General features: G+C 45.2%; 1 protein-coding gene and 1 non-coding gene across 28 annotated transcripts in view; both read right to left on the reverse strand.

Annotated features, from left to right (window-relative positions):
* Positions 1-684: 684 nt before the first annotated feature.
* Positions 685-24,054, reverse strand: part of RBM12 (RNA binding motif protein 12) — a 38,764-nt gene continuing 15,394 nt past the window's right edge. For 15 of the 27 annotated variants that reach the window (XM_054466567.2, XM_054466558.2, XM_054466565.2 and 12 more), the window contains 15 exons: positions 7,432-7,560; positions 7,154-7,333; positions 6,948-7,022; positions 6,800-6,871; positions 6,600-6,680; positions 6,340-6,429; positions 6,144-6,230; positions 5,920-6,006; positions 5,766-5,825; positions 5,553-5,686; positions 5,393-5,447; positions 5,091-5,142; positions 1,923-2,056; positions 1,207-1,443; positions 685-1,021 (listed from right to left, as the gene is read on the reverse strand). In XM_054466567.2, coding sequence (XP_054322542.1) covers positions 881-1,021; positions 1,207-1,443; positions 1,923-2,056; positions 5,091-5,142; positions 5,393-5,447; positions 5,553-5,686; positions 5,766-5,825; positions 5,920-6,006; positions 6,144-6,230; positions 6,340-6,429; positions 6,600-6,680; positions 6,800-6,871; positions 6,948-7,022; positions 7,154-7,333; positions 7,432-7,560 — 1,614 coding nt within the window. In that variant the 3' untranslated portion in view covers positions 685-880. The remainder of the gene's footprint in view (positions 1,022-1,206; positions 1,444-1,922; positions 2,057-5,090; positions 5,143-5,392; positions 5,448-5,552; positions 5,687-5,765; positions 5,826-5,919; positions 6,007-6,143; positions 6,231-6,339; positions 6,430-6,599; positions 6,681-6,799; positions 6,872-6,947; positions 7,023-7,153; positions 7,334-7,431; positions 7,561-24,054) is intronic. The other 12 variants (XM_054466574.2, XM_054466572.2, XM_063659182.1 and 9 more) reach the window with 1 other exon arrangement.
* On the reverse strand, positions 21,859-21,961 carry LOC129022230 (U6 spliceosomal RNA). Its single transcript, XR_008496313.1, has one exon. It is a non-coding gene; the product is annotated as a U6 spliceosomal RNA (small nuclear RNA).

Here is a 24,054-nt window from a genome sequence, read left to right on the forward strand (position 1 = left end):
AAATGATCTGCCCTCCTCAGCCTCCCAAAGTGCTAGGATTACAGGCATGAGACACCACGCCCAGCCAGAATTTTTCTACAATGAATACATGTATTAATCTATTAAGAAAAAATTAGCTGTTAAAAAAATTCAGGATTTTCACCTGTCTTTAGTACCAAAATTACCACTACTCCCTCCCCTCCAGGAAGTCTAACATAGCCTTTGCTCCACCTTAAAAGTCATCCATCCTTCTCCTTTTGCTGCTTTTTATGAGGTCTGACACTTTCCATCTTTGTATTTTCCCAGCCCAGCTCTGCCCTGAGGGAGGGAAGGCGAAGGCTGGGTGTTTAGCTTACATTCAAACTTTGTATTTCCTTTTCTTCTGTGTGTAATGGGGTCTTGCTATGTTGCCCAGACCTGCTCTGGAACTCCTGGGCTCAAGCAGTCCTCCCACTTCAGCCTCCCAAGCTGAGGACTACAGGTACATGACACCACCCCTGGCTGTATTTTCAAAAACAGTGAGTCAGTGTCCCTAGAATGAATAGATATCTGCCCAGAAATACTCAACTTTGAGTGGGGCTTTACACCAGAGGCATCCTTCACTTAACAACCCCTAAGTCAACAAACTGAGGTGTGGAGAGGGGATGTAAACATTGCTCATAGCAGCCTCCCACCTAAAAACACACAGAGAGTGGTGGCAAAGCATTGGTCTTCACTGGTCTTTATTGAATGAGGGTTGTCAGGAGCAAAGGTGGGATCAAGAGCAGCAAAGGCAGAAACAAGTACAAAAGTATCAAAAAATACAAAGGGCTAGCACTGAGGAGAGTGAGAAGGGTTGGGTTGTGGCCCAGAGGGACCTCTGGGACACAGGATTGAGGACTTGCCAAGCCTCCAAGAGAACCTAGGCCTGGGGGGCCTGTGCAGGACCCTTGGCTGAGGGTGGAAGTGGCTTGAGCGGGGCCCAACCCTGGGCCCTGAAGTATGAGACCAGTTGTGTGGGCACCTCTGCGAGCACGGTCTGTGCCAATGCCTCCCGAGGGGCCTGCCAAGAAAAGGGAAAAGTCAGTGGTGGCCCAGAACAGCTGTCCAAAGTCTGTATTTCAAACCCAAGAACCCAACCATACCCCAGACTTAGAGGAAAAGGTGAGCATCCCTTGGGCCTCAACCCTACTCACATCAGGGAAAGGTGAAAGGGTAAACTCCCAGATCAAATTTGCACCCACTCACATTCTGGAACCGGCGGTAGGGTACAAACTGCACAATGTCGCGGGCAGCGGCCTGCCCAGAACGTGTATGCAGGGGTCCACCATCAGCGTCCAGCTGCTCCATAGCCTCAAAGTCAGCACCACCCACACCCACAATGATCACTGACATGGGCAGGTTCGAGGCGCACACCACAGCCTCACGTGTGGCTTCCACATCGGTTACAGCACCATCAGTCAGCAGCAACAGCACGAAGTATTGCTGGGGACAACCCATTCATGTCCTGAAGCAGATCCTCCTCCCAAACCCCTGCAAACACCCCAGCCACACATCCCCACACTCATAAGAAGTCCCTTGTTACAGGCCGGGTGCGATGGCTCACACCTGTAATCCCAGCACTTTGGGATGCCAAGGCAGGCGGATCACTTGAGGTCAGGAGTTTGCGACCACCCCGGCCAACATGGTGAAACCCCGTCTCTACTAAAAATATAAAAATTAGCTGGGCATGGTGGCACACGCCTGTAATCCAAGCTACTAGGAAGGCTGAGGCAGGAGAATCACTTGAACCCAGGAGGTGGAGGTTGCAGTGAGCTGAGATCGTGTCACTGCACTCCAGCCTGGGTGACAGAGCAAGAGTCCATCTCAAAAAAAAAAAAAAAAAAAAAAAAAAGTCCTTTGTTCCATAACCCTCAAGGAAGCCCTTGATTGCCACCACTGCCACTGCCACCCACGACTCTCACCGAGGCAGTCGCTTGATGTGCAGCCTGGGCTGCAAACCTGGCCACATGGTTGATGATGGGTGCAAAGTTGGTGGGGCCATAGAGGCGAACTTGGGGTAGGGCTTGGCGGTAGGCATCCACAATGCCCTGGATGCCTGCAGAGGAGAGCAAGAAATACCGTAAAATCCTGACCTCTCAGGACTACACCAGTCCTGAAATCACCCCATCCCAGCCCAGGAGATCTCAGAACCTGGGTGCATTTCATTCATTCACCCTTGTAAACCAGGGTACTTAACTGTCTCCTACACATGAGGAAACTAAGGTTCAAAGAGAGGAGGGAGACTTGCCCTAAATCACAGCTTGAATTAACACCCAGATGAGAGGGATTCTCCTGGACAAATCCAGGAGAGTTTGAGCATCAGATTATAACCTATTTAATAATGATCCATTTGATACATAAGGATCCGTACTATGGATTAATTACTGGGGGAGAAGGGAAATCTCCTAATAAATGTAGAAGGAAGAATTACACAATCATTTGACAATCACAGAAATGACTGATTCAGGCAAGGATCATCAATGGATGTTAAAACTAGAGAGTATAGCCAGGCACAGTGGCATGTGCCTGTAATCCCAGCTACTCACGAGGCTGAGGTGGGAGGGAGGACTGCTTGAACCCAGGGGTTCAAGGCCAGCTTAGGCAACATAGTGAGACCCCCATCACTTAAAAAATAAAAAACTAAGGCCGGGTGTGGTGACTCAGGCCTGTAATCCCGCACTTTGGGAGGCCGAGGCGGGCGGATCACGAGGTCAGGAGATCGAGAACATCCTGGCTAACATGGTGAAACCCCTTCTCTACTAAAAATACAAAAAATTAGCCAGGTGTGGTGGCGGGAGCCTGTAGTCCCAGCTACTCGGGAGGCTGAGGCAGGAGAATGGCGTGAACCTGGGAGGTGGAGCTTGCAGTGAGCCAAGATCGCGCCACCGCACTCCAGCCTGGGTGACAGAGCGAGACTCCATCTCAAAAAATAAAAAATAAAAAAAATAAAAAAACTAGAGGGGAATGTTGATGCATATGTGATGGGTATTTATATAGTCTTTTCCCAAAATATACTTACTAAACAGAAAGGAGAAAATAGTACTTGTATAGTGGAGACACCTGGTAGATCCTACCTTAACTAAGTGACCAAAGTTAACATGACTGGTAATAGGACAAATCAACATCATGTTCCTCTGAATACGATGCACTGAGAATATACAGCATCACTTTGGTAGTATTCCTGCCAAAAATGTACAACCTGAATCTAATCCTGAGGATTTATCAGGTAAACCCAACTGAGGGACATTCTAGAAAATATCTGGCCTATATACTGTTTATATCATGAAATGTGAATATCATGAAAGGCAAGAAGTCTTCCACATAAAAAGATATGTGCTAACTGAATGCAATGTGTGATCTGAGATTTTCTTTTGCTGTAAAAGACATTAGGACAATTGGCAAAATCTGAATAAATGCTATAGGTTGGATAATAGCATAGATGTTAATTTCCTGATTTTGAGGATTGGTCTGTGATAATGTAAGAAAGAGTCTTTGATTTTAGGAGATACTGAAGTATTCAGAGGTAAAAAGCCAGGTGGATAATGATGGGTACAAAGCTGGCAGGGCCATAGAGGCAAACCTGAGGCAGGGCTATTCACTACAGCATTCTCCAACACACGTATACATGTGTGTACATACATAAACACATACATTTTTAATCTTTTTTCCCTTGAAATGTGTGAATGTGTGTGTATATGTATACATGTGTACATACACACACACACACATATACACTGTATACATGTATGAGAAAAGAGAAAACAAATGTGGTAAAATGTTATGTTAGGGTAATTGGGATAAAGGTGAAGAGTCCCTGTGAACTCAGGCCCTGACCCCTGAGTTCCAAGGAACTGAGCTCCTATGACTATTCTTGCAACTTTTCTCTAAGTCTGAACTTATGTTGAAATACAAAATTAAAATTTTAAAACCCAGATCAGATCAGGTCAGGTCAGATTTTCCACTTCAGCTTGTGCCCACCTGGGGGTACTGGGGAGTCAAAAGGTTTGGCCCCAAACAAAAGGGCTTGGTGGACTCTGGCAAAATGCACCCTGTAAGGAGGTAAACAAGGCTTCCAGTGATGCTCAAATAAGTACCTGTTAGCTTCTAGGCAAAGATAATAATGATAACATAACAGATACCATTTTTCGGAGAACACTTAATAAGTACCAGGCTTACTGCTTTACTTGTATCCTCTCCTTGAGTATTCAATTTCCTATGTTTAGTCTTCTTATGAAACCAAAGCACACAGAGATTAAGCAACCTGCCCCAAGTCATGTGGCATGAATTTTTTTTTTGAGATAGGGTCTCACTCTGTCACCCAGGGTGGAGTGTAGTGGCATGATCATGATCATGGCTCACCACAGCCTCAACCTCCTGGGCTCAGGTGATCCTCCCACCTCAGCCTCCTGAGTAGCTAGAACTACAAGCGCCTGCCACCATGCCCGGCTAAGTTTTGTAATTTTAGTAGAGACGGGGTTTTGCCATGTTTCCCAGGCTAGTCTCGAATTCCCGGGTTCAAGCGATCCACCCACCTTGGCCTCGCAACTGAGTGCTAGGATTACGGGCATGAGCCACCACTCCTGGCTTGGCATGACGATTTGATTCCAGAGGCCTAGCTCTAAAATCCACCCTCTGGGCCGGGCACTGTGGCTCAACACCTGTAATCCCAGCACTTTGGGAGGCCAAGGCAGGTGAATCACCTGAGGTCAGGAGTTCGAGACCACCCTGGCCAACATGGCAAAACCCCGTCTCTACTAAACATACAAAAATTAGCCAGGCATGGTGGCAAGTGCCTGTAATCCCAGCTACTTGGGAGGCTGAGGCAGAAGAATTGCTTGAACCCAGTAGGCAGAGGTTGCAAGTGAGCCAAGATTGCACCACCGCACTCCAGCCTGGGTGACAGAGCAAGACTCCTTCTCAAAAAATAAATTAAATTAAAATTAAATAAAATCCACCCTCTGGACAATGAAGGCAGGTATCTGCCCCACTCTTCCTTTTACTCATGCAGGCTTGCCCCTCTTTGTGTGGACAGACCTGCCTCAGGGTGGATGGGGAAACTGACCTGCCTCAGGGTGGATGGGGAAACTTACCTGCACAGTAGGGGTTACTGGGGTTGAAATTCAAGGCAAATTCATGGGAGACCTGGAGACAAGAATGAAAATGAGGTTCTTTCCCCATGACCTCTGCTAAGAATGAAAAAGGACACTGGCGTGTGCCAAGATTCCTATAGGAGCTATGGAGTCCTGAGCACTTGCTGTCTACATGCCTGCAGGAATCCATCCCTGCATCTCCTCTTAAAGCTGAGTGCCAGGTAGCAAGTAAATTTACCACATCCCCCAAAATCAGGACCCTGAAACTGAAAACAGGAGTGGCAGAAAGAGAGGGAGCTCACCTGCCAGTCAGGGGGAACCTGGGCCCCAAATCCAAATGCAGGGAACAGCTTGTCTCTGTGGGAGGACAGTGTATTGGGCAAGAGGCAGTGAGGGGACTGTAAGTCCAGAGGCTGAAGCATCTGCAGGCAGCATGTATAGCCAAGAGAAGCAGGTACTCACGAGTCATAGTCCTGAACCACGCTGCCCACACTCCACAGCGCCATCAGGTACTCATTGACTCCTGTTGGACTCAGGTAGTGTAGGGAGTCAGGTGAGGAGGGGTCTCCATTGGAGCCAGTGAAGTCCACGCCCACCTGGGAGGAGGTGAGGAAGGCAGCTAAAGACCACCCTGAGCCCCAGACCTGTTCTCTTGCCCTTGGTAAAGCAACTTACAGTGAAGTTGATCTGACAGCCTCCCATCACATAGTCCAGAAAGGAGTACTCTGTTTCTACCTGCAAATGAAACCAGGGTCATGCCTGGGGTGATAGCAGTTGGTGTCATGGAGCTCAGGAATCAGAGCCTTGGTTATATGGGCTTTTGTCTCACCTGGCAAATCTTGACACGGATAGTTCCAGAGTTCTTGTAGCTTTTCTTTTTCTGCTGCTTCTCAGGGTGGATGCATTCAAACTCAGCCTGGTGAGGACAGAAAAATTAGGGTAGGAAATTCTCAGAACATCAGTCAAGGACTTGAGCTGCCTTCTCCTTCCTCTCTCCCCCAAGCTTTAGCTACCTAGGCCCATTTCCACAACCCTGGCAGGACCAGCACTCACTGGGACTGCCTGCAGCTGGGCCAAGCTGGTGTGGAAGGTACCGATGAGATCATGTGACCCGTCACTGTCATAATCGGAGCATCGCACCTGAGGGGAAGGTGTGTGTGGACATAAACAAGTCAGGTGGCAGATGAGAATAAGTCCCTCCCCAGGTTCTCTTCCTCAGTGCAGTCCACTCAGGAGGCAAGCTCCTCACCTGGATGGGTGTGCTGGGGTCCCCACCACAGAAATGCTGAACGGGGACTGAGAAACGCTTCCATATAGGGTTCAGGTTGTTCTTGATGACCTGAAGGTGGAGGCCAAGGCCTCCAGTGAGCTCTGGCATGGCCTGTGAGGAGCTGCCACACTTCTCTACTCACCTGCAGTCTCTTTCTCCCTGAGTTCCAAACCTTGCTAGTCACAGGCCCCAGGAGATTCTCTCCTACCCCAGCCCACCCAATCCCAGGGGTCTCATACCTCAGATCTGTACACCAGGTGCCATTTCCCATCACCCTGGCGGAAGAACTCCAGAAATGGATCCGATTTTCCCAGGAAGTCCTGCCAATGCGAGACCCCAGTTACAAGACTCAGCCATCCCTCTGTCCACACCCCCATCCCCCATACACCATCCTTGGCCCCTTAACTCTTGGATTACCAGGGCCTACTTCCAGACACACCTTCTTATCTAGGTTTCTGGCCTCTACCTCCATGGTTACTACACGATTGTCCTTCAATTCCTGAGCTGAGACCTAGGTAGGGGAGACTACATCACCTCATGAATTCATTGATGTTAAGTCCCTCCCCAACACTTGCTGGGTTCCTTACCGTGATGGTCCCCCGTCCAGCAGGTTTTTCAGGCTTCAGCATCAAGGGGAGAGTCAGTACCTGGCTGGACACAATCTGGGGAAAAGCAGGGAAGGGAGTTTCAGGATAACAGGCAGGGTTAGGTCCTGCTTGCCCCCTGCCTCCAGGCAGGCTAGGTTGTCTCATAGACCTGCATCTGAAGGATCCTAATCCCCAGTCCTACATACCTGTCCTAGGGAACACTCAGCACCCCCTAGGAAGTCATCATCCCTCAGCTCTGGCGTCTTGTTGTCTATGTCATAGATTCCAAAGCGTAGCTTCTGGACTGTCTCAAAGTGGTACTCAAGCTGCAGAGTCTTGGAGAACTCAGGGCTTGAGCAGTTCTGCACTCGTTCAGTCCGGCCAAGCTGTGGGCAGAGGCCAGTAAGCATCACAGTCACAGCCTCCACCCCAAAACACAATCCTAGCCTCCCTCCACAACCTTAACCTCCATAATCCGCCTCACCTCAGCCCAGCTGCCCCCTCCCACATCCTGTAAAAGGACGCAGAGTGGGTCAGACTTGGAGCCGATGTCCTTGTCAATGAGATGGTCACAGGAAATGGACAGCTGAACCAAGGTCACGCATTGGGCCATCTGAGGGAAAAGGAGCTGGGTCAAGCACCAGGGAGCCTTCTCTCCCCTTCCCCGACTGCAGGTCCCAGCTTGGGAAGGCCAGCAGGCGTCACCCAGGCAGGGCTGAGCATACGTCCACCCCCGTGACACCCAAGGAAGAGAAGGCCTTATAGCCTCCAAACCCCTCCACCCCTAGGTGAGCTCACTGGCACAGAAGATGGCAGATACAACCAACCCTGGTCTGAAGATATTGAAAAGGGGTACTAGCCTCCATCTACAACTGTGACCCCAAACTATCCTCACCCTAAAATTTGTCTTAATCCCAATAGGGCTGTCCAAACCCAGACTCTAATCTTGGTCTTTGCAAAGACCAGTGAATCTTTCTGACCCCCTTACTGGCCCCAGGTCAGACCCTAATCCAAGTTCTGATCCTAACATAACCCCAAATATAACTATGATCCAGATAATATCCTCCACAAAGTATCTTCTTCCAATGATTTCTCACTAACCCTGGGGACCTAACTCTTGTGGTGGAGTTAGGATCCCCCTACTAATTCTCCTCACCTCTACTGCTAATGGCCAACTCCTCACTATTTCCACTGCTGCTGCCCAATCTAAGCCATCACCGTTTCTCACCTGGCTTACAGCATTAGCCTCTTCAACTGGTCTCCCTTATTCTATGCTGTCTCCACCTCCATTCCCCCATCTCCACCCCAACAGGCTATTCTAAATACAGCAATCAGGGTGATCCTATTAAAACATAAGTGAGGCCGGACACGGTGGCTCATGACTGTAATCCTGGCACTTTGGGAGGCCAAGGTGGGCAGATCACTTGAGGTCAGGAGTTTGAGACCAGCCTGGCCAACATGGTGAAACCCTATCTCTACTAAAAAAAAATACAAAAATTAGCCAGGCATGTTGGCGCGTGCCTGTAATCCTGGCTACTCAGGAGGCTGAGGCAGGAGAATTGCTTGAACCCAGGAGGTGGAGGTTGCAGTGAGCCGAGATCGTGCCACTGTACTCCAGCCTGGGCAACAAGAGCAAGACTCCGTCTCAAAAAAAAAAAAAAAAAATGCTGGGCACAGTGGCTCAAGCCACTAATCCCAGCACTTTGGGAGGCCAAGGTGGGCGGATCACAAGGTCAGGAGATTGAGACCATCCTGGCTAACATGGTGAAACCCCATCTCTACTAAAAATACAAAAAATTAGCCAGGTGTGGTGGCGGGCGCCTGTAGTCCCAGCTACTCGGGAGGCTGAGGCAGGAGAATGGCGTGAATCCGGGAGGCAGAGCTTGCAGTGAGCCGAGATGGCGCCACTGTGCTCCAGCCTGGGGGACCAAGGTTGACTCCATCACAAAAAACAAACAAAAAAGTGAGGTCATATCACGCCTCTGCCTGAACCCTCTAATATTTCCCATTTCCCACTGAGCTTAGAAAAACTCCAAACTTGGCCAGATATGGTGGCTCACTTGAGGTCAGGAGTTCGAGACCAGCCTGACCAACATGGTGAAACCCTGTCTCTACTAAAAATAAAAAAATTAGCTGGTATGGTGGTGGGCGCCTGTAATCCTAGCACTTTGGGAGGCTGAAGCAGGAGAATCGCTTGAACCTGGGAGGTGGAGGTTGCAGTAAGCTGAGATCACGCCACCGTACTCCAGCCTGGGCAACAAAGCTAGACGCCGTCTCCAAAAAGAAAAGAAAAAATCCAAACTATACCACGGCCTATAAGGTCCTGGAAGGCCCAGATTTCTTTAACCTGATCTCGTAATATCATCTCTCTTGCTCACTCCATTTCAGCCACCTTGTCACTCCTCAAATAAGCCAAATTTGTTTGTTCCTTCTTTCTTTTGTGAGACAGAGTCTCACTGTCACCCAGGCTGAAGTGCAGTGGTGAGATCTCAGCTCACCACAACCTCTGCCCCTTGGGTTCAAGCGATCCCTCCCACCTCAGCCTCCCAAGTAGCTGGGACTACAGGTGTGCACCACCACGCCCAGCTAATTTTTTTTTTTTTTTTGGTAGAGACAGGGTCTCACTATGTTGCCCACACTGCTGGGCAACTCCTCGGATCAAGCAATCCACCCGCCTCAGCCTCCCAAAGTCCTGGCATGATAGTGTGTGCCACTACACCCAGCCAGCCAAGTTTGTTTCTACCCCAAACACTTTGCAGTACCTGGAATGTGTTCTTTCTCTGCATTATATCCACATGGCTCACTGCTCCCTTTCCCCACAAGTCTTTACACAAAATAATCTTCCCTGTTTTATATATACATATATATATATATATAGGCTCTCCCTTTTAGCCCCTCTAAAATTTCAACCCCACTGCCTCTGGCATTGCATACCCCTTTTCTGCTTTTTCACAATGTCTAACATTATATCCATGTATATGCTGTTTCCCCCACTAGAATATAAATTCTGTGAGAAAGGAATATTTAGCTGTTCTGTTTATTGCTCTATCAAGCACCTAGACAATACGTATTTGCAGAATTAAATCTGAAAGTTCATCTCCAGCCCAGCCAGCTCCAAACTAACTGATGTCTTGCCCTTGTAATCAGGCAGCACCAAGCTTCTCTGATTCACCCCTTCCCTCTGCTGGAAACATTATTTTCTTGCATGGATCACCATGACAACACCTGGGTATTCCGCCCTCCTGCAGCCACCATAACAATCACCCTCAGACCTCTTGTTATCCCTGTGTCCCCCTTAGCCCATACACCTGAAGACCACTCCACCAGCAGTGCACATGAGGTCAGATCTTTCACTGAGCTTCACTCAGCATTCCAGGTTTCCCAGAGCTATACCCTGAGATGCCTCCAGCGTCAGCCCTCCCCTATACTAGCCTCAGTCAATCGCTCCTCCCTCGCAGCCCACAGCACCCCGTCTTGGTCCCTCATAGTCTCCATCTGGAATGCTGTTATCAAAGTTGGAATGCTTCAGAGTTCAACTTGCTTCACATACTGCCCCTCCACAGCACCCTGGCCCCTGCATGAACACTCCCAGTGATAGAAAACCCAGTCTTACAATCCAATCATCAGAAAGTCTAGGTCCATACAAATCCTACCCAAACTGACCTAACTCTGTGGAATTCTTACTTCTACCTGGTAGTTCTTCTTCCTCAGCCTAGGGCTCCATGGCAAGGCCTTACCCTATCTCCCTATGAGAACTCATCTGATACCTGGAAGCTGTGAACAGTCCCAGCTGAAATCTGGAGAAACAGCCGCAGTTCTCTTGACTGTTGCCCCTAGAATGTGGCCTGCAGACTTCTGACCATCCTGATCACTCCCTTGGAGGTTCCCCAAGGACAGACCCAGAGCAGAATACATACTCCCTCAAGGGATCAGGATCACAGCTTCCCCCAAGTCACAATCTGAACTCCATGCATGTCACCTCACATGCTCTCCAAGGCAGTGTTTACACAGTACAGAGACAAATAAAAAAATGCTCATTTCACTAATGCCTGGGAATAGTGAAAAATCTAAGGCAGCTTAAAGGTCTATCAACTAAATATGATACATCTGAACAACGGAATGCTGAATACTGGCTAAAAAACAAGCCAGAACTCTATTATATTGGTATCCTATGAAAAAATAAAAAAAAGGCCAGGCGCAGTGGCTCACTGTTGTAATCCCAGCACTTTGGGAGGCCGAGGTAGGCGGATCACTTGAGGTCAGTTCAAGACCAGCGTGGCCAACGTGGTAAAACCCAGTCTCTACCAAAAATACAAAAATCAGCTGGGTGTGGTGGTGCACACCTGTAGTCCCAGCTACTCGGGAGCCAGGAGAATCACTTGAACCTGGGAGTTGGAGGTTGCAGTGAGCCGAGATCACGGCACTGTACACGAGACTCCATCTCAAATAATAATAATAATAAGAAGAAGAGTATGACCATTTTTTTACTTCAATTGTAAACTTCCATTTTAAACTTCAATTGTAGGTGTATCTTTATAATAGATTTGAATACAAACATAAATAAATACACACACAGAAAAATGGAAGATAAACCAAATGTTTTCGGTAGCTCAAAGGAGTGGAAGATGAGAGTTTTGTGAACTCCATACTTCTGTATTGTTTCAATATTTTATACCGTTTTGTATTTTTTAAAAGGCCTCATATGAAATAAAAAAACAAAAACAAAACAAGCAAAATAAATGAAAAGGCCTCATTAGCTTTTCCCCCCAATCCACACCTCAAATCTTCTTGACTGTTCATTCTAAGCCCAAAGCCTCCACTTCCAGTTCAACAACCCCTACCTAACTTCAGGCCTTATTAGTCTCTTGCGTCCTGCTTGGTTTCTGTCCTAGCACTGCCCCACCTGGTCATCCCAGATGCCAGCTTCCAGTCTCTATCCTAAGTAAAAGCCCCATATAGCTGCCTTTAGGTTCAGAGCCAAACTCCCTAGCAAAGCTACCTTGCTGCACAACTCCAAAGGACATACCTACATAGAATTTGGTAGTTGTGCAATTTGGTAACCCTGCATCCCTAGATCAACCTTCAAAGCCCTTCCCAGTTTGCCATCAGCTCTACCTCCTGCCGCTCACTCACCCACCCACCCACCCAACTAGTCATCCAAAGTTATTTCTGGTTCATCTAACACACATGCCTGACTTTCCTGCCTAGCAAATGTCCTGTCATCCATGGTTCTAATATGACATTATTCCTTTATGAACCCTTGCCTGTTTTCCCCAAGAAGGATTTTCTTGTCTCTGCTCTGGATGACTGCGATGTTTCCTTATCAGTGTTTCTGCGACCACACACACACATTTCTGGGTTTATTAGCCAAACAGAAACCTTATCATGTCATTTCTCCACTGAAAACTCTGGAATGCCTTTCCAAAACACTTAAGATAAAACCCAAAGTTCTCACCACGGTCTTCAAGGCCCTGCAAGACCTTACCCTTGCCTAACTAGTCATCTAGCCACTCAACTATCCTCCAGCCAGGTTGGCCTTTCTGATCCACATATACCTAACACCAACCTTATTTACCACCTCAGGGCTTTTGCACTCTGTCTCCCTCCTTATACACTCCAGAAAATAAGCTATACTAGAGTAGGAACCCTGGCTAGCTCCAGGACCCACAGCAGTATCTATCTATCCTACGGTAGATACTTATCAGTAAGTATTTAGTGACTGACTTAACATTGAAGCCACACCACAATTTTTACTTTTGTCTGTCTACCCTGTAAACTATGGGGTCCTTGAACTAGGGCTGGATATTATCTCTGTATCACTAGTATTAGTACTTAGTATATAGCTGGTACTAATAACCATTTGCTGAACAAATGGTGAATGTGCTTTTGCTCAAGTCACACTTCAGGCCTTGAAGTGATGTGTAACAGTAAATCTCCCGTATCCTGATCTTGTACAGTTCAACTTTGAAATTTAAATGCAGGACTCCTACAATTCAATATTAAATGATAGTACATTAAAATGGGCAAAAGATTTGATCAGGCACTTCATAAAGGAAAATATGTGAATCAGAAATAAGCAAAGTGATCCACAGCGTTAGTTATCAGGGAAATGAAAAATAAAACCACAATGAGATACTGTTACATACCCACCACAATGGCTAAAAGTATAATTAAAAAGACCACTACCAAATGCTGGCAAGGATATGGAACTCTCATATATTGTTAGTGAAAGCATTAAATGTACCACTTTGGAAAACAGTCTGGCAGTTTATCAAAAAACCTAACATACACCTAGCCCAAGAGCGATTCCACTCCTACGTTTTTAGCCAAAAGAAATGGAAAAAGATTTGTATAAGAATGTTGACAGCAGCTTTATTCACAATAGCCAAAAACCTGAAACAGCCCAGATATTCATCAATATGAGAACAAATAGTGATGTTTATAGAAAACTATTCAGCAACAAAAAAATCTATTAGTATCTGTAACCTGAATAAAAATGAAGAATAAACAGATTCCATTTATGAAGTTTCAGAACAGGCAAAACGAATCTGTGATGTAAATATTCAGAACACTGGTTGTCCTCCCTTCTCCCCCAGGGGAAGGGCAGGTATTAACTGAGCAGAGGCAGAGAGCTCCCAGTGGGAAGGGAAACGTTCTTAGCATTCTAAGAATGTGGGTCACAGGAGTGTGTGCATTTGCCACTTCCATCTAAAGGAACACTGAGTGTACACATCTGATTGTAAAATTTTACCAAAAAAAAAAAAAAAAAACACAAAAACCCAACAACCCATAAACAAATGTTGCACTAAAGTTAAGGCATGTTGAAATGTCTAGAAGTGTACTGATGCCTGCAACTTTTTTGAAATCCACCAAAAAATAAAAGGAGTTGTTGAAGAAATATGATAAAACAAGATTTTAAGTTGTAGGATCTGAAATGGTGGATATATGGGTATAATTTTTTTCAACTTTGCTACATATTGAAAATTTTCATAATAAAATGTTGGGGAAACTATTATTATTTTTTTGAGACAGAGTCTCACTCTTTTGCCCAGGCTGGAGTGCAATGGCACCATCTCGGCTCACAGTAACCTCCGCCTCCTGGGTTCCAGCGATTCTCCCACTACAGCCTCCAGAGTAGCTGGGATTACAGGCACCTGCCATCATGCCCAGCTAATTTTCATATTTTTGTAGAGACAGGGTTTCACCACGTTGGCCAGGCTGGTATTGAACTCCTGACCTGAGGTGATCCACCCGCCTTGGCCTCCCAAAGTGCCGGGATTACAGGCATGAGTCACCGCACCCAGCTAGGGAAATTTTTAATTGGAGAACTACAGGTCCTCCCCCTGGTAAGAGGTTGTTGTGAATGACAAAAGCATTAGCAGTAATTATTGGGGGTGGTAAGATTACGGGCAACAACTGGAGCTGCTGTCTTCTCACTCCACAACTTCTCAAATGTCCCCAAAAGAGATGACCTTGGTCTGGGCCAAACACGTGTAGTGGGCTACGATTATCTTCCTGTGTAGGCCTCAATTTCTGGTGGACTATTCCTTCCTAATCATTACCATTACACCACTTTTCCTGGACTACATCCTTTTTCAGTTTTTTGAACCCAGAATCAAACCCCAGTCATACTGTTGTGGGCTCATGTATGCCTCAGTAGCATAAGGGGCTGAACTCTCACTGATGTGATGCCCCTAAGGTGGCCTGGCTTCCATTCTGAGGTCAGAGCTTCCTGTGCAAGCAGTTTTGTTCAGAGATTTGTCTCCTTTCTCATTGGAATCACAACTCTTTATAAACAAATCTTTTCCACCTGTAGTTTTCTATACTTTGAGCAACATTTCCTTTAAATGCTATAAACCATGGGATTATTAATCTCTTCCAAAACATGTTTAATCTCCTTTGAAACCTACCTCTAAGCCTATCTCTGCTTAGAAATCTGTGATTAAAACTGTTCATGTCACTCTTCTGTCCTACATCTCTTGAACTACCTACTTTAAACCAGACTCATGTATTTTTCATATACTGCCATTATAATTAACCCCATGGGCTTTCAACCTCCTTTTTAGGACCAATATCTTCCAGAACCGTATTAAATATCACATTTGAGTCAATAAAAATTTATCATTTATTTTTGTGATATTTGTGCACTCTTTCATCACTGAGCACATCTTGGCTCGATGTCTGTAACAGTCTAACTGGTTTTACCATTTCCACTCTCAGTCCCCTCCTATCTGTTACGTTGAAGTCATAGACATTCCCTGACTCTAATCCAACAAAACCCCAATTCTTATAATCCTATCAAAATGTGTAACTTGCTTATTATGTATTTCTCCTCTTGGACTGTAACTTCAACAAGCAGAGGGACCAGATTAGTCTTGCTTCTGTGCCAACGCCTGGAACATAGCAGGTGCTCTATTGATATCTGTTAAATTTATGAATGCTAGGAAAGGAGTGACACTCAAGGATCCTCAGAAATGACCTAAATCTAGCTCTCACCTGCTACTGAGCCACCGATAGAGAAGTAGGCTTTCTAGGAACATCCAACACGAAACACCAGTTTATCTTCTCTGTTATGTCCCCACCCCACTGACCCTTCCATTTGGAGCTAGTCGGGTGTTGCGAATGGAACAGCTGAGTCTATAGCTCCAACATTTTTCTGCCTCTGCTTTCTACCACTTGGGAGTCACCCTTTATAGTTTGTTTTCTTCTGTTTACTCCCTCTGCCAACCTCAATGTGCCCTAGCAGGGCACATTCTCTCACTGTCCCTTAAGAAAGGCATACTCATTCCCATTTTTATAACTTAAAATTCACAATATGTCAGAAATAAAAAAGAACTGAGTGGCCATCTAATTCAAGTCCCTCAATCCAAGGCATAGAGGGAAGATGTGGTTTGACTAAGGCCACATATATGGTTAAGTGAAATGAAGACTAGAACTCAAATATTCTGATTCCTACCTAATCTCGAACCTTGGACTGTTGTTAGACTTTTTTCCTCTCTTTGAAAAGCCCCCCTTTTAATATTCAGTTGCAATCTGATGCAGTGGGCAAGAGTGTGGGTTCTGCAGTGAAGTGACCAGGCTCCAAATACTGGCCTTATTCCTTCCTAGCCACAATAATGACATACTAAAACACTAAATTGATGTCATATCTATATAACTTGGGCAAATACTTAATCTCACTAAACTTCAGGTTCCTCAGGTGTAAAGTGGGGGATAGTATCTATTTCTGAAGATTAATATAAATAATGTATGCATGATGCTTAGTACAGAGTCTGGAACTGCTATGACCACATGTTAGCTATTATCGTTATCCTTCAAGCCTAGCTTACATATGCTCCCCTTTTCATGATCTTTCCAGCACTCAACTTCTCACTCTGGACCACTATATTTAATTCATGCCACACGACTGCATTCTGTCGATGTTTCTCCAGCTTCTTGCCTGTCAATTAAATGACAAAGCTCTTCAGAATAAACACTGTTTCAGCATCTCCTGCCACACAGAATATACCTGAGCACATAATGGGAATTCAAATACTTGGAAGTCTGCAGCAGTGTGCTGGCGCAAGCTTGTATGGCTTGCAAGAGCCAACTGTTACGTATTAGGAAATTGTTTAAGTAGGTGGCCTTGGTAAGTTTAAAACTTTAGAAATTGGGCAACTGCAAAAAGGCATGGCTTCCTTCACCCTGCCAGCCAGTTTACCAGCATACTACTGTCGATAGGGAATCCCATTCTCTGCTACAAGGGAGTAACTTGCCCTTCATTTTCTATGGCCGCCCTTCCCTTGCCTTGGGAGGTTCTAATTTTCCTATTCATAAACAAGAACAGATTTATCCTGGGTCCAGTGGGATCTAATTCAGTGCCAAATGAGCTGAAATTCATTAATCAGTCCTTAACACTTCCCTTTTCCACTTCCAAAGTCCTAACCCAGAAAGGCACCAGTCTGCAATTCCCAATTCCTTACCTACCCCAGGTAATGACCAGAAGTTGCACAGAGGCTGCAAGAAGGTGGCATAGAGGGCTGAAGGTCTGGGTGGCAGGGTCACTCCTTTAATAAACCAATGTCATGCTCACACTCCTGTTGCCTACCTTGGCATGCTGGATCAGCTCACAGATGCAGGATCAAGTCTTGAAAGCCAATCAGAAAATCCTCCATAGGCTTACAAAGGACCACCCATGGAACATTGTTTCCCGTAAGATTGAAAAGACAAACTACACCGACCACCACCACTCTTCTTTTTCCTTTTTGGCCCCATCAAAGGACATGGAGAAGGTAGACAAGTTTCTTATCCCTACTTCTCTAACTCGGGGATTCTCCAAATTTACATCAGCAGCTCTAAGGATATTCCTCACAGGTCACAAACTGAACCAAAAATGAAAATCCTTTCTATAAAACTACACATTCCTTATTCATACATATGACTAAGGGTTACTGAATGGTACTCGTAAACTGAAATTTTCAACAACAAATTTGGTTTAGATCCATATCCATATACTACTAAGGAGTCATGCTGACACAAAGTATTTGGCAACACTACAAAGCTTAACATGTGCACACAAAAACTAAAAGGTGGGAAAATATGAAAAAGAAGATGGCCACAGGGTTTCCCACTTTGCTGTACTGGGTGAAGGTCAAAAACAAAAAACCAGAAGCCACTAATCTAACTCCAGCATCCAGCTTATCCAAAAGTTGAACAAATCTAACCACTGTACAACTAACTCTTCAAAAAGAACCTAACTTAAGGACAAAACTGGATATGGAGAAGAAAGCAAACTGAGGACACATGGTCTTCAAAAGCAGGATAGGGAAGTGAAGGTGATCTGGCTGCAACATGTGTCACCCCATTGATCACCAGGGTTGATTTGGCTGATCTGGCTGGCTAGGTGTGTGTCCCCTTCCTCCCTCACCGCTCCACATGCATCCGTCCCGAAGCTGCATGCTCGACCGAAGAGGACAACCATCCCTGAGAGAGGAGGACTGGTCTTCCGTCAAGGATATACGAGTGCTCCCCTGCTAGAACCTGCAAACAGGCTCTCAAAAGCAGGATAGGACTGTAGCGGAGTGGGTGTTTTTCTCTGCCCAGAGACTCTGAACACACTAACACAAAGTCTTCACGTGAGTACTTCAAAATAAGTTCAGGCTGGGTGCAGTGGCTCACACTTGTAATCTCAGCACTTTGGGAGGCTGGATCACCTGAGGTCAGAAGTTCAAGACCAGCCTGGCCAACATGGTGAAACCCTGTCTCTACTAAAATACAAAAATTAGCCAGGTGTGGTGGTGCACACCTGTAATCCCAGCTACTTGGCAGGCTGAGGCAGGAGAATTGCTTGAACCCAGGAGGCGGGGCTGAGATCACGCCACTACACTGCAGCCTAAGCAACAGAGTGAGACTATTGTGAAAACAAAAAAACAACAAAATAAGTTCAGGTCCCCCTCTGCAATCATAAGCTTGACTGTGGAGGCCAAGAAGCCCTACCGATAGGTAAGGGCCCTCCACACTATAGTTGGAGTTGGCAAACTGAAAAGGCTCCTTCCCCAGCAGCTCAGAATCCATGACAGAAGACTGCTGCCAGTAGCCTCCCACTTTCCCTAAAAGTCAGGGAAGGGCTGGGGATAGTTGAGGGAGGGTTTCTACCTGTGGAGTCACACAGGCATCCATGATTAAAACATCTTTGTTTTCCCCTTACTATTAATTATTTTTCTCTGCCTGGATTACCCCACCTGTAAAGTAGGGATAATAATGTTAACTTTACAGGGTTGTGAGGATTACATAAGGACAGTCATAAAGTATCCCCTGGCACCTTTGGGTCCTTCTGCAGTATCATTAACTCCTTCTTGGTTAATTGGACCAAGGAGGAGTGGATCCAGGAGGAATGCCTCTGGTCTACCTGCTCCAGGATATAACTAGCAGGACAGGGACAGCCCCCAAAAGGAGAGATGACTCTTCCCCTTTGAATTTCTCAAGCTGCAGCGTGGAATCACTACCACACTAGGGAAACCAGGAGAGCAGTACCCAGATCAAAATTTGGAGCTCCATTCCTGGTCACTTTAGTTTAAGGTCCAAACTCAGTACAGATTTCCAGAAACCGAATGGCTAGGTTCATACAATCACAGAAGCTTAAAACTGGACACAAGCTTATCTAATTTAATCCCATATTGTAAAAGAAACACTGAGGCCAGACGGAAATAATCTGTCCTAAGTCACATAACTGATATAACCACAAACCGATTCGGAGAATGTAATTTCTATATCCAACCATTTTAGCAACAGTTCACATTTTGTAATTCACCCCAATCTGAAATCTACCCTGCCACTACAAGAGCAGTGAGACTCATATGGTCTCCCCTCGTGATCTATGCTAATGTTAGCCTTGCACAAAGATGGAATATAATTCTCCCTATTTGTCTGACTGCTGGGGCAGGAAGGTAGGAAATCCTGGACTCCACATTTACAGGACTTGATCAAAGGAATAAATTTTAAGTAGCAAGCATGCATAGTGCAAATAAGGTAGAACTCACCTCTAAAAAATGTGATCTGTATCAAAATTTTCAAAAGACATCTATAGGGTAGTCAATTCTGCCCCCATCCCTCCCGGCTGAAATCTACATTCTTTTAATGTCTATCACCTGTGGGGTGTCTGAGACAACAGTACTATACCGCCTTCCTGATGATCTCCAGGACTGAGGCATCACCAAATACCTGGCATCTACAGTGTGCACAAAAGGAGTGTGTATCTCCTACAGCACAAAAGGAGATGAGTAAATGAACAAAAGCAGAGCAGAGCTCTTGGAAAAGAAACCTACCTATTGTTCATAATGCAAGCGCCTCACCCTTCTCACTGGAATAAATTCATTTGGGACACTAGGGAGAGTTTAAGATGGGTCTTCAGAATTTACATGTTAGGGAAGCCGAGAAAGCAAAGGAATATTTCAACAACAGGAAACTACACTACGACAAAGACTAGTTTACACTTGTTCCTGTCTAACCATGACTTAGCAAATGGCCAGGAAAGCCACTATCTGGTTCCTGTGGTATAGGAATGTACCTAGTATAAGCACAACCAAGCACTTAGTTGTGACTTAAAACCCTAAACTGTTGAAGAACAGGAACCTTATTTTGCTTTTCCATCAAAGTATAAGTGCTGGGTGCACACCACTGCAAAAATCTGTTAGTACGAGATACAGCTATGGCTAAGCTGTACGTTCATGTGAAGTTGTCTTAAAAGCTTGAAGGTGACAGGTGTTTCCAATTCCAATCTGTCAATTCAATGGTCATAGAAGTAAAGCAGCTCATCTACATCAGTAATTAGTAGTTGCATTAATGTCCATCACTTCAGTCAGAGTTATAGCACAGGGACCCTACTGGTCCCACAGGCCAAACCACAGAAGGGAGTTATGTATAAAGGCTGGGCCACTCTCCAGCCCCCACTGCAATCTAATGTGTGGAGTATAGTGGAGTGTGGCATTAACAAACTTCCAAGTGGGATCAAAGAAAAATCAAGGCAATCAGAGGCACTGGTACCAGTTGGTGTGATTTAAAACCTTTTAAGAAACTGAGGCCAGGCATAGTGGCTCACACCTGTAATCCCAGCACTTTGAGAGGCCAAGGCGGGAGCATCGCTTGAGCCCCGGGGTTCAAGACCGGCCTGAGCCACATAGTGAAACTACCCCTCCACTCCACCATCACTCCTACCCCAGCAATTACCTCGTCTCTACAAAAAAATTAAAAAAAAAAAAATTAGCTACTTAGGAGGCTGAAGCAGGATTGCTTGAGCCCAGGACGTCGAGGTTACAGTCAGCTGACTGTATCACTGCACTCCAGCCTGGGCGGCAGAGCAAGACCATCTCAAAAAAAAAAAAAAAAAAAAAGGAACTATTTAACCTTCTTAAATCATTCCCACTGTGTGACTTGTGGTAGCACAATGTGGTTGTTGTCATTTGATATGAAGCACAAACTCTAAGTGACAGGGCTTTTTTTTTTTTTTTTTTTTTTTTGAGATAGGGTCTCGCTATGTTACTCACGCTAGTCTCAATTCCTGGGCTCAAGCGATCCTCCCACCTCGGCCTCCCAAAGTGCTGGGATTACAGGTGTGACCCACCACACCCAGCCTGACAAGTCTTATCCACTAATCAAAAGCTATGAATGAACTACTCCCACCCATTAGGAGGCTGAGGCTAGAGACAGCAGTGAAGGGGCTTCAGTCTAAGAGTTTTAAGTCCTGGTTACGAGCAGATTTACTATATAAGCAAGCAAAGGGAGGAAATGAACAGCAGCAGAATGGAGGGAATGAACCATCAAGTAGCCCATTTGAATACAGTACAGCTCATTCGTAAAATGAGTTAAATACACTGAACACCTTTGACTGTTCATACTGAATTACGTTCTCTTGCTGGTCATTGCCCCATAACGAAATAGTCATCCCCTATCATGAAATGGCAAGCCATTACTTAAGCAAAATGACTTGAAACTAGTAAGTTACTAAGGTCAATATCCAGATGTCTGGAACAACTGGGGAGCCAATTCCAATGCTCAGCTGTGCCATTTACCACTTCTCTATGACATCTGCTGAGTCTCTATGCCCTAACCTTTAACATTTTAATTAAAAAAAAATAGGGCCAGGCGTGGTGGCTCATGCCTGTAATCTCAGCACTTTGGGAGGCTGAGGTGGGTGGATCACCTGAGGTCAGGAGTTTGAGACCAGCCTGGCCAACATGGTGAAATCCCGTCTCTACTAAAAATACAAAAAAATTAACTGGGTGCGGTGGCAGGTGCCCGTAATCCCAGCTACTCGGGGGGAGGCTGAAGCAGGAGAATCGCTTGAACCCGGGAGGCGGAGGTTGCAGTGAGCTGAGATTGCGCCATCGCACTCCAGCCTGGGGGACAAGCATGAGACTTTGTCTCAAAAAAAAAAAAAAAAAAAGAGCGCTTCACAAATTGCGTGTCATCGTTGTGCAGGGGCCATGCTAATCTTCTCTGTTTAATTTGTTTTTAATATGTGCTGCTGAAGCAAGCACACCTTAAACATTTTCACTGGAAGGAGGTCCGTGGGGCTATTAACAGAATTCAAGGGATTTGGTTGTGATTTTTCCCAGCACTCTTTCCTGCCCTTAGACTTTTAGAGTGCTGCCCTTCTGTCCCTGGGTGTGAAATGTTTATGTCAGGTGGCTTTTTTCTCCTTCTGGACTCCAGTGACAGAGGAGTATGTAGAGGAGCATGCCACCGTGGCTGCTCACTGCTAGTTACGTTGATCCAGAAAAGGAGTCATACTCTAGGATGCTTTTGAGACTCTAACACAAAGCAGCCAAAGCACCAAGAATAAACCCAAGAACAGCATGGTAAAGAATTACCATTTACCAGCTGGGCACGGTGGCTCACGCCTGTAATCCCAGCACTTTGGGAGGCCGAGGTGGGCGGATCACGAGATCAGGAGGTGGGGACCATGCTGGCCAACATGGCAAAACCCCGTCTCTACTAAAAATGAAAAAAAAAAAAAAAAAATTAGCTGGGCATGGTGGCACGCACCTGTAGTCTCAGCTACTGAGAGGCTGAGGCAGGAGAATCGCTTGAACCCAGGAGGTGGAGGTTGCAGTGAGCCAAGATCGCACCACTGCACTCCAGCCTGGGCGACAGATAGACTCCGTCTCAAAAAAAAAAAAAAAAAAAAAAATTACCATTTACCTGAGCAGATGAACTTGCTTATGTTGTTGAATAGAGAGTTTTCCCAGAAAAGTCACTATAACATCAGAGAATTGTGCTACTACCAGAGTACACTCTTTCCAGAACATTTCACAAGTCAAAATGATCAGATTCTATACTAAAAAGATGAGACTGAAATAAAGCCATTTTTAATAAAAAAGGAAAGCCGTAAGTTTAGAGTCTACCATACCCCGTAAAAGCTCTACTTCTGGGAGATTAGTGATGATGCACATAGTTGATAAACTATTTCTTGCTGTAAAACACTGGAAAGCAGGTAACAATGAATTACATAACTGATCTCCCCTGAACAAGAAAAGGAGACATATTATCACACAGTCCACCCCTTTCAGATGGTAAAAGCCATTTTGGATATCTGTAGGCAGCTGATTTCACTCAGTGATTTGTCCATTGCTTAGTCAAATCCTGATTATTTAATAATGGCTCAGCTACTACCTGGAATTATGTTACATCTAGCCCCCTCTAAAACACACTGGGTATCCAAATTCTAATACAAGCTAAACTCTTTCAAGATAAAAAGTTTTCAACATTTAAGGGCTTTGTTTGCCAACACATCATACACATAAAATTCTGAAAAGGTGGATACTATGGACTTGAACTAGAATCAAGTTTCCTCCCTGCTGTTCCAAGTATCCTCTTCTCTTGACACTTCAGCATTAGCAGGCAAGGATAAGCAACAATTTTTACCTCTCCAAGATTACCAAATCTACCTTTCCAAAGGCACAAAATATTTTCAGGTTTAAAAACAAAACAAAACAAAAACCCTGACAAGATAATATTATAGCTCAGTAAAGTACTTTTGTGCAGTTAAAGCATTAAAAGCATCAGCCTGTTTTATTTTTTGACAAGTTTATTGAACAGTATTCAAGACTTCATCTTTATAAACAAAAACCTCTGCTGAGTGATGCCAAGGCAGTATTTGCTGGCAATGTTGTGGCCATATTGGCAACAAGCCATTTTATTGTGTTTGGTTTCTAAAGTCTGGACTACTATAGAACTGCCAGTAAAACAATTTAAATGCGGCAATTTTGCAAGGGTGGAAAATAATTTTTAAAGTGACCACTTCCAGAAATTCTTTCCAAAAGATTTGACTAGCAGCAATTTTACATTTTCTTTACTCATTTCCCGAGTGTTCTTAAAATTGATGAGATTTTACACTTGGCCCACACCTGTACACAACCACAGACTCCAGTAAAAGGGAGCTGGAGTTTAAGGCTTTCACGCATCCTTGTTTTTACGCAAGGTTGACTATTTCCACCTAAAAATGTAATGTTTGCTTACTTCCATACAGTCCTAGATTTTCATCCAGTGGGTTAAGACTGGCCTTAACTACATTGAATATTACTACCTGAAATTTTAAATAAAGTTTCCTAATCGAATTTTCATTGTTGAT

The sequence above is a fragment of the Pongo pygmaeus genome, chromosome 21 (assembly GCF_028885625.2).
Source record: "Pongo pygmaeus isolate AG05252 chromosome 21, NHGRI_mPonPyg2-v2.0_pri, whole genome shotgun sequence".
NCBI classification, from domain to species: Eukaryota; Metazoa; Chordata; class Mammalia; order Primates; family Hominidae; genus Pongo; species Pongo pygmaeus.